This window comes from Bradysia coprophila, assembly GCF_014529535.1.
Source record: "Bradysia coprophila strain Holo2 chromosome X unlocalized genomic scaffold, BU_Bcop_v1 contig_20, whole genome shotgun sequence".
NCBI classification, from domain to species: Eukaryota; Metazoa; Arthropoda; class Insecta; order Diptera; family Sciaridae; genus Bradysia; species Bradysia coprophila.
In genome coordinates this window covers 940,301-955,543 of record NW_023503307.1, presented here as the reverse complement: position 1 = coordinate 955,543, position 15,243 = coordinate 940,301, and the positions used below count along the sequence as shown (strand labels likewise).

Here is a 15,243-nt window from a genome sequence, read left to right as displayed (position 1 = left end):
CACCGAACGCTTTGAGCTGTTGAGCATTGTGGGATCAGATATTCAATTCTCGAAGCAACTATAGAGAAATGAAATTCTAAATTATCAGAATACCATGATGAGGATGACCAGTTGTCACATTTTATAGCTTTTCTATAGCTTAGATGGATGGGACTGGTCGAAGTATCGTATCCATGATAATAGCATCATATATACACACATGATTCGAGTATAATTATATGCATATTACGGTCTACCATGTACCTTTGTTTCTTTAATTCTAAAAAAATCGAAAATCTTTCAAAATAGGCCATCCTACGTATACTGAAAAATAAATTGATGAAAACGCCAATCAAAAAGTGATCGTTAATCGAATAGAACTAGATGCGAAAATGGCCGTCCAGATAGACCATTCCATATTTCAAATATAGAGAACTGAATTTGGCACTCCAACATGGAAGACATTCGAACTTTGTTGAATCGACAAAGTGCGAATAATAATTTGACATTTTCGGTTGAATTAATCCGATTTTAAAGATGATAAAAATAGAGTTCGTATGCTAAGAGCTAAAGAAAATCCATTCCTCAAAACAGTTACCAAAAAGTCGATTTACTTTCTGTTATGGTTAATGACGAAATGAAATATTATTTGAGCTATACACGTAGAGTTGCATAACATTGCACGAATTTCTGTTAAAATATTTTGAGCGTAATGAGGGCCCAGCTAAATTTACCAGAGACAAAATTGAACAATTGGAAATTTTTTCCCATCTTTATATAGAGCATATAGAGGTCAGTTTAAAGAAAAACTACAGCGGACCTTGGCCATTCCGACTACAGTGCAATTGAATAAAAACCGATGCTAAAGCTATCAACAAAAAATATTATAAAGATGAAGACACATCTCAGCTAGTGCATAAAATGTGTTCGGGATGTAGATTGCAATTCTGCGGCAAGAGAGTTTTTTGACCGAATGATAAATGTGACAATATTGGTGTAAAATGGAAACTCTATTAGCAAAAATCACGATAAGTCAAAAATATATATGGAAAAATGAGAGAAAAATCAGATGACAACTCGTGATCGTTGCTTTTTCATAGGAAATTGACGCCATCTGCAGAGTATCGGAAGTTCGAATAGTCGTCGCATTGAACTCAGTTCAACTGAAGAGACTGGACAATAATGACAATATAGAAAAAACAGCAACCATTGAACGTTTTTCATGAAATTGAAAACAAAGTGTGCAAAAACGGAAAGTGCAAAGTGATGACAATAACTATCGGAGCTTTGAGTGCACTTTACTCGCAATATGTTTCGATTCGTTTCTTTATCCACTAATTTATTAAAAACCTGAATTCTGTGAAGTACTTCTATGGAGTATTACACACAGTATGATTGCTTATTGTGCTTTTATAACAATTGAGTCTATGGTTTCGATCGAATAATCTCTCGCCGATCAGGACTGCACTACATCCAAAGTATAAATGAAGAACCAAAAGATATTATAGCATTTTGCGCTTAAAATTCTGTTTTAAAATCCACTGACGCATCAGCTACATAATTTTCTTTTTTTAATCGTCGACACTACTCTTATATCAATTACTATAATTTTATCAAATATTTTTTTTTATTTATTTTTATGATTTTTTTTATGAAATACTGTACGATATTCCAACTAATTTTTACTTTATTTTCGTAAAAAACATTTTTCTTTTTTAAATCACGAGTATTTGTTTTTTTATATAAGTTTTGTATAATAACCTCAAACAAAAAATGTTTATTTTTTTATTTTTACCTTTCGTTTTTACTTTATTTTGTTTTAGTGGAAGTTTTTTGGCATTTTTTTCTTTTTTACTTTTAATAATTGTTTGAAAATTGTTTTGCATGATCGATTGAGTCGTTTTTTTTTTTTAAGTGTTGGAACATCATTTTTGTTTTTTTTTTTAATATATTTTTTATTAAAAATATTTTCTTTCGTTTTTTGTTTGTTTTTAATTTGTTTTTAAGTAGATTATGATATCATCAGTTTTGCTTTTTTTTAAACTTTCATTTTATTCTATAAAATTAATAAATAAATTGTTTTTTCTTTTAAATAAATTTCTCTTGTTTTTATCTTGTGCAAATAATTTAGTTTATAATTTAATTTTTTCTATAATATATTTTAAGATTGCAGACAAAACTAACAAAAAAATATGGGGAAAATATCAACATAAATTCTTTCTCTTTTTCCTCTTCTTCCTTCCCAATAAAATAAAGTCTTCTCTCAGAAGAACTTCAATTAATTATCTCCCTCATTTAAAAAAAAAATATCATGTCGGATGGAGAGCAGATGCTAAATGTTTTATAAATTATTTAAAAAAAAAAACCAAACAATCAATAACTTCATAAGTTTGATGACGAATTACTGTCTTTTCGCATTTGCATTTCGCTTAGATCAATGTCCGATTCGATTGATTGAATAGAATCACTTTTCATTTTTCTTAAATTAAAATTGCCACGACTTTTGAATGCTGATATCTGAAATGAATTTAATTTATCAGAAAATTGTTTATTGTCCATTGTGACGGTGGGTATGGTCTACATTGGATATATAGTTGGGAAAATTAATGTAAAATTTGCTACTTTTGGAAATCATCTTAAAAATAAAACAAATGTTCAGCTACATGCCTCGAAAATGCATAATAACATACCTCGAAACTTTAGTTAAGTCACATGTTTCACCACTCTAGAGTCAATTTGGGTTTATTACAATTAAGGTAATTTTGTTGTAAATCGAGCGCGGGTCGAAGAACTAGACATGAAATGTTTAACGATTTGATAAAGCGATCCCTCGTTACTTGTGGTGTTCCGACTCGCGAACCGGTTGGATGCAACCGATCTGATGGCAAACAACCGGACGGGCTAACTTTGATACCTTGGCATAAAGGTAAGCCTTTAGTCTGGGATTTTACGTGCGCAGACACTTACATCTTATGTAAAAGCAACTAGCAAAAACAGGTAAGAAAATTGCACTTTTCGGCTTTCGTTGAACTCCCACTGACGACACAATGGCCGGATTTTTTTTTTTGAAGGTGGTTTTGTCTCGGGGTCAAGCCCCGTCTAGGCATATAAAAATAATTTCTCTCAAAAATAGGCCCGATTTCAGTAGGCTGTTTTTCAAAAGAATCCCTCACAACGTTTTTCTCAATAGAGGCAAGGAAAGTTTGACTCTTCGTTCATTAGTTGAGAATATTACTATTACGTGTTACGGCATCTTTCATTTTCATTTACATTGCCTAACCACGTAAAGCATTGTACCTACAAGGTTCCAAGTTGTTATTTGACAAGTGGGGAATACAGCCCTCCCCTTCGGGTCGGGCTGTAACACCCCACTTATCAAATACACAACTTGGAACCTCGGAAGTAATATACTATTATCACTCAGTGGCATAAATAACTAATTACGCCTGCTGGCAGGTAAGCTTGTTTATTTAGCTACGGTTTGTCAAACGTTGTCATACAACCAGAATACATAAAAATTCGAGGCATATGGTTTGAACATTTCTTTTACGAATGTAATCTTACACCATTAACGAAACAGTCTTTACAGCGATATGCTAATCTAATTGAAAAAATGCATTAGCATTAATTGAAAAAAATTATTATTAATGATAGAAACATGCACAGCGCACTAAATGTATGAAGAGAAATATGACACATACATGCAATCAATACACTTATTATCACATGGATGTCGCGCTATTAGCGAAATAGCGACAAAAAAAAAACATTTTTCTATCAGAGATAATGATAGCTATTTAATTTTTGAATACCGATAGTGTTAGATTCGCAACATTTTTTCAATAGGAATGTACTCAAAACTCAAACCAAAAAACCGATTTTATCAAATAAATTACATGGTAAGATACGATGTAATGGAACAGATAAATGGGTTCAATTGAATCTGGACGGTCGAACTTTTGTTGCTCGTTTACGTTAGTGAAGCTTTTTTGATGCACTGACTTTCAATTTTCATAAACTGGTTGGAGAATTCGACCGTCCAGATTCAATCGAATATATTACACATCTGTAGAAATAATACATTAAGTACATGCGATAACCTTCCCTCTCGTTAAAATAAAAATTTGGAAGCAGGTAGGTACAATATTTTATTGTCTTGCGGTCAGAAAACGATTCATTACCGCGAGACAACAGAGTACCGAACTGTCTAGCTGGGAAATTTTTTGTTTCGACGTGTGAAAAACAACCTTCCCAGACGCCTCAACAAAAAATGTCGCAGCAAGACTGTAATGTAATATTACGTGCTGCAGGTAAATGTGAATTTGATGTGAGCGTGAGCGAAAAGGATGTAATGTGCATTGATATTGCTGAAACATGGAGAATGGGTTTATCTTCGAGGGAAAAGCTTACATTCCGTGCCGAAGATAGTCAAGGATATGGTCAGAAGATTTTTACGTAGAAATTTTTTTTTTAAACAAAAGCCGCCTGTGTCAGAAACTTTCTCATTTATCCGCCTGGGTCAGAGCAAAAGCTGGATCCGCCCCTGTCACATGTGCACCAATCCACTCTCATCTTCAACAGTAAAATCATTTTCAAAATAGCCCATTACACAGACAGCGTAATAAGCACATTATGTGTTGGGTTATATTGCAATTTACTGTACATTTCTATAGGTCGAATCATAGAAGTGTCTCACTGCAACATTATTAAAATCGCCTTTTGTTCGGACTATCAAATTTCCATACTTCAAATTGTAGTTGACCATTATTCGACCCTTAGATTTGTAATAGTAGTATTAAGTAGGATTTTTAATCTTTTAGATTGATTTCAGTTTTATCTATTTTGCATGCAAACTACATGACCTTTCACGGACGGTTGAATCATACTCATTTGGTATCGACAAATTAAAATCGAATCTGAAAATACTCAGATTGAAATAAGTAACAGATTCGATGATGACATTTCATATTTGTGACATGCTTCCCTCGTCCGTGAAAGGTTAATTGAGACCAAATGTTTCAGATGAAAGGTTCAGATCAGTACAAATCAAAGATTTATCTGACCTGATACAAATGCAACAATTTTATAATTCATCTCTTTGCTCTGCGGTTATTCAACCAAAGGAAACTTTACTTGTGCAAAGAAATGAATCAAATGTGGTAAAATTTGTTAAAATGAAGTTCCTAAATGATGTTTTATAAAGAAATATGAGAAACTGAAGAAATGTTGTTCAGCCCTTTTGAATTGCTTCGGAGTGTAGGTTAAAAAGGAAAACGGAAGAAAAATTCGGTTTTAACTGTTTACATGATTCAAAAGTTGTATTTTTAAGATTTAAAAAAAACCATACGCGTAACGGTTCCGCGTAACTATTTTCTTATCGTTCAACAGTTACGAAGTGAATTTATCGATATTTTAATTCTCTTTTTTTCACATCGTTCACTAGTAATACTAAGTTCATCCCAACTATGAATATTCATTCCAGCAATACAGAATTAATTCGAAACTATTGCTGGTAGATCGAAAATAAGCAATGAAGAGCACTATAGTAGAAATGTTGGACTTTCATACACAGAGAAGGACACAGACGCATTGGAACAGTAAGCTGATGATTAAGGAAACATCTCAAAAGCGAAATTAAATTTTTAAACTATAATCGATAAATTCTATGGTATGGTTTCTCAGTAAATCAGTAAAATTATTGAAATAATTATGTTTTGACAAAAAAAGAATGTTTCAAATGTCACGGCGTAGTCCGTGTAATAAAATTGATTAAATAATACCAGGCAACACCTACACCTACAATAAATCAAAACGGTGGAATTAGTGAATTAGCCAGCCTTGTCAGGGAAATATTTATCGTTAATTAACTAAACTTAATTAAAACAGAAACCAGATATCTACAAAGAATGTGAATCATGTCCACGCCTGAAAGGTAGTAAAATAATTTTAATATGCAAAATATGAAGCCATCAAGCAGTGACACAATGTTAAACGGATACAATGAGTCAAATGAAAATTGTGAATGAAAATAATAATTAAAATTGATACAAAGGCTATGTGCTCTGTGTGTGAATTATTGATTTGAAACCATTGACACATGACATAATCAGTTGATTATCACCGAATTTGAAAAGTTATTTTCGTCATGAATAGACTGGATATAATATGTATTGCATATTCCCTGAAGAGGGAACATTTCCTATAAATGGTAGACAGGAATTATCATCTAAATATTATGTCATTCAAAACTAAGATGTCTGGGGGTGGTAGTGTTCACCGACAGAAACCGACATGTTCCTGAGAATTCCATAGTAGATATAAAAATTGAAATGACTGAGGCGAGGCTTTTTCTTTTAATTAGTGCTCGGAATAGGTCAAATTGAGGTCATGAAAAATAAGCTCAATTGTCTTTAACAGAGAAGTAGCGAATTTGGTATGTGTTCCAGTCGATTGGACCAGCTTTCCGTAGGTCCTGCTGCAGTGAACAGTCTGAAGTCGATTACAAATCATATTAAATTTAATCTATTGACTGCATCTGCATCTCGTAAGGTGAGAGCTAATTTTACATGACCTGAATTTGACATGTAAAACTTAGGTTAAGTTTTTTTTGTTGAAATATCTTAAATAAAAACCATCCACGGGAGGCTGTGAATTCAATACAACCGTTGTGCTAAAGCTTCAAAATTGATACCACAATTATTCTTGGAAGCATTCCCATACCCAAAAGTCCTGTTTTTTTCTTTGTATTTGGTTACTAAATGAATTGAAGGAATTACGATAAAATATATTAATAAATATCTGGCCATTCACAATCAGTACCATGCAGTTTTTAACCTTTCACAAACGGCAAAATCACATCTCCATATTAGCAATACTAAGTTCGTCTATCACCTAGCTTTTGCTAAAGAAACTAGAGGCTCACCCCTTTCACTTAGCCGTTTCTAAAAGGTTAATTGAACCAATCAATTGGAAAGAAAAGAGATTTCACATGCTTCCGGGGACAAAAGTGACAAAATATTAAAGTTTTCTCGTGATTTATTGTCGCTTTTGCATGTTAAGCTGGATACGCTTCAGTTTTGGACGATTGGCTTTAGGCACTGTCGTATGTTTGTGTTTACGAAAGACGAAAATTCCTAAAATAAATCGTCCAGAACAGATGCGTAAACAACTATTTCGTTTCGATTTCCACTAACTACGAACGTGAAGCCATATGGTCAAACTATTCGAAAAACGAAAATCAGAATCCGAAACACATGCATAACATAATCAGTCACATTAACTTCAATTAAACCAAAACAACAGCAACAATTCATATTCATACCATTCGATCAATCCAACAATTTTAAAATGAAAACCACAAACCCCATGCACAATACAACCGATCGAGTAATTATAAGTTTACAAAATAGAAAGAGAAGTAAAATATTAGTGACCTGCTGGTTCATTTAATTTTTCTAACCAATCCATTTCCATGGTTCAGTTTCTGGGCTAGTTATTGGCGTTGGGAACTAAAAATTGATATTAGTTGAATGAAAATGAAAGAACACTTTCGGTTTTCGTTTTTTTTTTTACAAAAATCAAAAAATAAATTTTTCAATAAAGAAGAACGAAAATGTTTTACGTGACCTTTGACCGCGTCGATAAAAAGATTTCAAAAAATTTCTTTTTCACTAAACCGGCATTTTGCGTTGAATAAACCACTTAAGACATCCTTTGCCTAAGTTTCTTCTTGCGATCGCATCGGAATTAGGTTGTTTTTATCGAAGGAAAAAAATGATCATCTGACTGAAAGTCGCTAAGAACCAACGACATCGGCTGTCATTATAAGAATCGTAAGACTTCAAAATGACAGAAAACTGGTAAAGCGTACTATAAAATTAATGATAATAGCATACGAGCGGCTTGTACATTATTCCAAATTTTAGTTTTAAAAACAAATGTACAACGAAGGAAAGCAACATATGTTCAATGTTCATCAGTCGTCAAAATTTATTAAAAATTATGGTTAATCAATGGTTAGTAGTAGTTGTAGTGTAATAAATAGTGAGGTGCTCAACCCAATTTATGTACAAAGTGTTTTTGTGTGGATGTGTGTGTTTAAGCCACAGCAAGGGTGAAATTTTTGATTTGTTTTTTGTTTTTATAAAATTTGACAAATTTCGTTTAGAGCGTTTGAGATAATCAAATGAAATATGTAACGACTTACTTCAGCCTTGAGATCTGCCACCTTATCCTGCAAGTCTCTAACTCTATCAGATTCATCTAAATTAGATCTCAGTTCACCTTCAGCCAACATTTCGGAATTCTATCGGAACAAAATGGAAATTAATTAAAAATGCGAAATTAGAACCAGGCGTGTGAGCGGCTTATTACCTTCGTTTCAAGTCTGGAAATTTCCTGTTTCAGCTCAGCCACGGTTTGACTTTGTTCGGTGAATTTAATTTTAACATTCATCAATTCGTCCTTCATTCGAGATTCTAAGTCTGAGTATCTATGCAAGCCGACATGGGTGGTCGAAATTAGTTCAGTATGCAAGGACGTGAATGCAGATTTCATTTACCTGTGCTGTTGCTCTCTCGCCTTATTGCTCATTTCTTTTTCACGCATCAAAGCCGATTCCAATTCTTCTTTCACCTTTTTACCCTCTTCATCTTGTCGTCTCAACTGATTTGTTGACACTTGAACCTGAGTTTCCAATTCCATTACCTTCAATCGTAGCTCCTTTAATTCGGTTAGTGTTTCCATTTCACGTATTCGAGTGGTCATCAATTCTTCCTCCAATTTCTGGGTATCATTTGATTTTGATGTGTCCCAGAATAGTAACTTCTTTGGCGTCGAATCCGGCGCTTGTAGGTTGTCATTTCTGTGCTCCTTTGTGGCGAAAAAAGAAACGAGAAAAAGAACTGTCAGCTAATGCAACGATTCTCGGACGCACCAGGTCACTTACTTGTAATTGCTTCTGCCATTGCGTGTTCAATTCTTGAACTCGTTGTTTTAAGTCTTTTAACGATAGTGTAGCCTCAGCCTCCCTTAATTTACTCGCGATCAGCTCGTCTTGTAGATGAGCTACTGAATTGTCGGGTGTTGTCTCACGAAGTGTTTTCTTGTCTTCTTCCAGTTCTTCGATTTTCGTTTTTAAACTGCGAATCGAATCTTCACTTTCGGCCAGTCCTTGACGCACCTTTACCAGTTCTTCCAGCAAACAAGTTACCATTTCGTCACGCTGTTTCAGTGCCTCTTCTTTCAAACATAATTCGTCGATAGAATCTTGTCGAGAGTTGTTCTGCAAATCGGAATGAAAACAATAGGGAGAGTGTTACAAATACACTGGTGTCACCGACACAACGATAGCTTGGCACACATTCAAATAAAAACGTTTAACTTACTGTATCTAAAGAGCTTTCTTGTTGCTGCTAACAATTTGTTAAATGTACAAAGACAATTTCATTAATTTTACCGCCACCAATTGACCAATACAATTATGACAACTTACGTTTTCCTGCAACCTTAAACTCAATCCCCGCACTTCTTCGTTTGCCGTTTCAAGTTGATGGGCTATCTCAAGATGAGACCGTCGTAGCATTAACAATTCCGACTGAATTGCATAGCTTGTTTCCTCCTCTTCGGCGCGAGACACCTGTCCTCGTACGAGTCGATCGGCAAGCTCTGCACTCTCGGCTTCCAGCAATTCGTTTCGTTTCCGTAATAGTCGATTTTCGTTTCTCAAACGCTGCAAAAGAAGTTTTCTCGTGTTGATTGACATTGTTGCAAAAAAAAGTCGCAAGACGACACATACCCTTAGTTCAACCATTTCTTCCTGTTCCTTCTTCTTCAAATCGGCGTATTCCTTTTCCATTTTCTTCATTTTCTTTGTATTGATTTTCATACCAAATGCTAAGTTGAAAAGGCTCTCCGGATCACTTTCGATGCGCTGAGGAATTTCCTTTTGAAAAAACTGGAAGAGACGAATCCAACGGTCAACCATTAGATATCACTTCGCATTCCAATTTACTGTGAATTACCTTCAGCATTGCCTCCATGTCCATTGACAACAGTTGCTCCTTCCCTAATACTAACATAGCCAAAGCCATTTTGAAGATAAATTCCATTCCTTCGCTGAGGAACACATCCATCACCCGACAGCTGATAGCCAAGTTCAATGTTGTTGTGAATAGTGTCAAAAACCAACTGGAAGCGTACATTGACGTTTGAAATCCCTGCGACTGAAAGTGCACATGCAACTCGGGAAGTTGCTCCTGTACGAGGTTTTCTAGTTGATACATGCAAAGACCTTGACATTCGGGAAAGTAAGCCAATTAATATTTTGTCTTGTTCGCCTGGATGAATTATATTGAATTACCGAGCTCAGCCATTGACGGTTTGAACATATCCCGCATGCGATGTTGTTGCATGATCTGAACTAACACAGCAAAAGCTTCTTCCTCAGGCATCTGCAAACAAAATGCGTGGATAAAATGTGACAACAACTCGAAACAACAGACCGATTGGCATACCTGCATCAATAAAAGCCCAACAATAAAACCTGAACCTTGACAATATCCAACTTCACGATCGTGCAGAGAATATGCCTTCATCACATTAAACAAAGCCTCCTGCAAAATGAAATCATTTTATAAGATTGTCGAACGTCCACTACTGCTAACACTCCACATACCTGACCCAGACCGTCTTTCTCCTTGAAGAAATCATGTTCCGGATATGTTCGAGCAATATCTCGTCGAATAACTTTTTCACATGCTGATGTCGCTTTGATATAATCAGCGTATTGCTTCTTATCCGATTCGCATGCACCACATAATAGCTGCCAAACGATTGCACGGAAATGATGAGGAATTCCCTTACGAACTAGTTCACGCACAGTCGGAGTTTTTCTTTTTAGACTTCCTTCCCAATCCGTCACAATGCTCGCCCATGTCGACCAAATGTCTTCTTCACCAACCGACGTTCCTGCATGTACAGTAGACCGCGGTAGTATAAGAAAATTAAACGATGCAATCCACAAGCTAGACTCACCGGAATTCAGACTGATTTGACTTGTGTCCGAACTTTTTCGACTGTGAGCCGAACTTTGCAATGAATTTAAACTTTTCGCATCACTTTCAATCAATTTATTCGCCGCTTCCAATTTGGCCAATAAACTCAGTTCAGATGTTGGTAAGTTTGTTGCCGGTGGACTCGTATCCATAATTGGTGTACTGTTGATATCACTTTCAATGGTCGTGAGTGTCATCTTCGCGGTATACAATCATGGAATCATTCGAAATAGGAAAGTCATTTGTGTGCAATGCTGGTCATAACAGGAGGTAATTGTTTGTTTTTTTTTTTTGTTTCACGAAAATTGATTTGCTTTTGATTCTGATGAGGTGAAGATCGATTGCTCCACCGACGATGATTCAATTGTTAGATTGTGTCGTTAATGAGTGCTGTTGAAGAGAACAAATTCAATATTATTAAACGAAATTGTGACAAGAGAAAACAAAGTTACGAGACTATTAAATCATAACTGCTGACGTTACAGAAACCAATGAATATTGACCGAAAGAGTCATACACAGAGTCAATGTGAAAAATTAATATGAATTGGTTGCTCTAGTTACTTGATTGATCGAAAATTGATAGAATAAGATACGCGAAGAAAGGGTCAAGAAACTTCATTGACACGACACTGCAATTTCCTAAGCCCTCAAACTAAAAGAGATAAACTTTATCGTGTTGAACAAATTACCGAAAAGTGAACAGAAATGTGTAATACCTAAATGCCTATTAAACTGCCGGTTTCAGTTGACTGTGATTAACTATAATTTTACGAATGCGATTAGGTGATTGTGATTAGGCGATTCCGACAAGAAATAGCGAATTTTGAGTCAAAGATTAGAAATCATATGGTCTGCCACACAATACACTTGAAACAATTTATCGACGGTTGTTAGTGCACTTACATCATAATGTAAATACTAGCAACAACACTTGCAAATGCGAAAAATGTTTCTTTGTTTTAACCGTTTTTGCATTATTGATCATTGACGACAGATTTAACACTTGTGACGATAGAGTATTGACTGCGTATTTAGCAAATGAAAATTGCAATTTAATAAAAACGATTCGATCATCAACTGATCAAACTGCTAACATGAAATCCAACAACAATGTTGTCATCGCGCTTAAACGGCTGTTTAGGGAAAAGATATCGTTAACAAAGAAGCAAACAAGTGTGTTAAAAGTGGTTGAACGTTGAGAAGAGGTGATTCATACAGGGAATGTGTACAACCATTGATTGACAAAAATGTATGTCGCGTCGTTCACAACTCCTTCCGCGACTATATAATGACCGAGATGAGAACTAAGAAAGAAAAACTCCACTACAAATCGTCGGATTGAAAAAAAGTATTTTTTTTTTTCGTAAAATGATTTATCTTAAATCGGGCACAATCTTGAGTTAATAAACGCAACAACAGGTAAATCAAATCACTTATGAATTTGGAATCACGTACAATGCAAACATTCGCGATTTATCGATTTGTTGTTTTCTTTTTGTTTACTGATAAAACGGCAATTCAATTTTTTTTTTAGTAATTTTTTTATCGTTTGAAATGCAAACAAACACATTTCTGACTTTGACTAAAAATTCTGTGTGTACAATCGTATCGGATCGGTTTCTATTATTATCCAAATGTCTAACCTCCATAAATATGCGCCCCAAAAATTTTACACGAAATTTCTATTTAAAAAAAGAAGAAGCAAAAAACGAAAAACTTTCGCAATAATTTAAACGCTTTCCTTAATTCAATGTAAACATGAAACCGCATGAAACACCATCATGCCACATTGTTAAATCGATGGAACACACATTTAGGAGCAACAAACTTAAACGTTAACTATTCACACAGAAATTTTTATTATTTTTTTTAAGTCTAAGCTACATTGATAAGGTGTAACTTGCACTAAATTTGGTTGTTTTTGTTCCAATTGTTTTTTTTATGAACCTCACGCCAATGAACGTATACTATATGTTAAATATACAAAAAAAAATGACTTATTAAACCGATCATATTCACTTATTTATTGATAATAATTCGATAACTTAACGCTTAAAAGAGACACACTAAATTATAATGGACAGAAAAACAACGAAATTAAATGTTATCATTGTAGGTCGTAGACTCGTAGGTGTTTCAAAAAAAAATTATTATGATGGAAATCAAATAACTTGTGTAACCGAATATTAAATGGGAACAAGAGTATTCATATAGTGCATGCATTGCTTTATACATGAATTCATCTCGACTGAATGAATCATGAACATCAATTTTTGAAGGCAAACGAAAAAAATGGAAACATACAGAAAAGTTTAACAATTTTCAAATTTTAATTTTTTTTTCTCCTCCTTACATGTCTGATAATCATATATCCCCGTTTACTATTACCTAAGAATGGTATTCTATTTTAAGATCAAAAAAAGGAGATTTTGTTTGATAGAAAATGTATCAAGTTACAAAATTCCATAAAAAAAATTGGTTATGAAGTTCCACTCAATCACAATACGAGATGAGAAAGTAAACATTTTGTTGAAAAATCGATTATCTCAATTTTTGTTTATTTAATGACAACATTCCCCCAAAAAAAATTATCCCAAAAGTATCTACACCCTATAATATCTGTGTGTGGAACGTATACAACTCTGTTTACACGCAGCGACAATTGGAATAATTTATTGACACGTTACCATATGAAATATCTAATTAGAATGCATTACAATTCGCAACAAAAACAGCCCAGAGAGGTAAAAGTAACAAAAAATTATATATAAACTCACCTGAGGCAACAGTATAGAAGAAGAAAAAAACATAGAAACGTCACACATCACAGGTGAAATCATCCAAAATTAAAAATTATTTACAAATATATTGACACAAGTTTGATGAGCTGATTAAATAATTGAAAATCACCAAAGATATTTCAAATGAAACCGAGTAAAATTTGTTAGATTTTTCACACTTTTCTGATGGGATGGTTTAATATTTTTTTGTAAGATTTTCTCCACCCAAACACCGATTTACATGTCTACCACCAACACACTGAAGGGTCTATGAACACAAATGTCATATCTTGCTCATTTTAGCTGTTTTAGCTACATTGATGATGGCGACGTTGCCGTTCAAGTACATGTTGCAAAATCTTGTAATCATTCTAGTACGTTTGAGTTTTATGAAGAATCTGTGGCATTTCGTTTGCGTTTTTAAATGTATTTTGTGATCAATATGAGGTGGTTTGAGATCGGTAGATCGATATTAGATAATTTCGGACTGTTTAGTGAATAATTTTGACCCGTTTAAATTCTGAGAACATTTTTTTCAGTCGATGTATGCAAATAAATGTTTTATGAATTTTAAACTTTTAGAGGCGGCAAGATGTGCATTTATTTAATAACAGAGTCTGCTACTTCTTCGGGGATGGGTAGTTTCACATACCATACAAGTCGATGGTGTGCGAGATTCATCTGTTAGGGTAAGTCTATAAGTCTCGCACAGTGCAAGAATCCCTCTCTGTGGGGTAATCTCGTACATAAACGCGAGCAATGGATCAGTTGAAAAACAGCGCTGAAGCACTTTCATGTTGAAATTTCACTGTCTGTAACTGTAGTTTTTTCGGTATTATTGCGACTCACAGTTTTCAAATATTGAATGGCAACGGAACGCAGGCACTTCTGAGAAAATACGAGAACTTTTATGTACTTTTATGCGTTACTAGTGACCTCGTAGAACTGACGATCGATATAAATGTAAACTGAAGTCCCAGGCAGAGATTTTTTTTATTTAATTTCGTGGGTCCCGAATATATTTTCAAAATTTTTACGGTGTTCGACAACAGACACTCTTGTCTTCACATCGGTGTACGATTTAGCGCTGGACAGTCTATTATCGATGAATTGCGATGCGTTCAAATATTGCAAATTTTTCGCGTTTTTTTTAGAGATCCACACTGATATGACTGATCCAGACTGATATGTTCCACATGCTGCAAGGGGAATAAATTTGTAGAGTTGAAAAAAAAATCCTCCCGCAAGATTCGAATTTTTATTTTTTTATTGCTTTTTAATTTGTTGAACACAGACTTGAAAATTTATTTAAAAAATAAACTTGTGAATCGATATTACATAAGGTATAAATACATAATATTTGTAACAGTTACTTGAATATTGTAAAGTACGAATGTTGAAATAAATACTGCTCTTCATTTTCCTTCT

At 34.2% G+C, this 15,243-nt stretch overlaps 1 protein-coding gene across 6 annotated transcripts; it reads right to left on the bottom strand.

Annotated features, from left to right (window-relative positions):
* Positions 1-2,090: 2,090 nt before the first annotated feature.
* On the bottom strand, positions 2,091-14,115 carry LOC119068766 (ecotropic viral integration site 5 ortholog). 6 transcript variants are annotated; one of them, XM_037172516.1, is made up of 14 exons: positions 13,813-14,115; positions 11,014-11,423; positions 10,655-10,947; positions 10,494-10,592; positions 10,340-10,430; positions 10,002-10,270; positions 9,776-9,934; positions 9,473-9,709; positions 9,366-9,389; positions 8,927-9,262; positions 8,540-8,850; positions 8,353-8,470; positions 8,186-8,284; positions 2,091-2,496 (listed from the first exon to the last, which is right to left on the bottom strand). In XM_037172516.1, exons 2-14 carry the CDS (start codon positions 11,228-11,230, stop codon positions 2,362-2,364), a joined length of 2,388 nt encoding a protein of 795 aa, XP_037028411.1. In that variant the 5' UTR covers positions 11,231-11,423; positions 13,813-14,115; the 3' UTR covers positions 2,091-2,361. The 6 variants fall into 6 exon arrangements, with proteins under 6 accessions (XP_037028411.1, XP_037028414.1, XP_037028412.1 ...); XM_037172519.1 differs by lacking the exon at positions 9,366-9,389 and adding an exon at positions 7,413-7,487 and having other exon boundaries at positions 13,813-14,076; XM_037172514.1 differs by having other exon boundaries at positions 2,300-2,496; positions 9,366-9,392.
* Between the last annotated feature and the right edge of the window lie 1,128 nt (positions 14,116-15,243).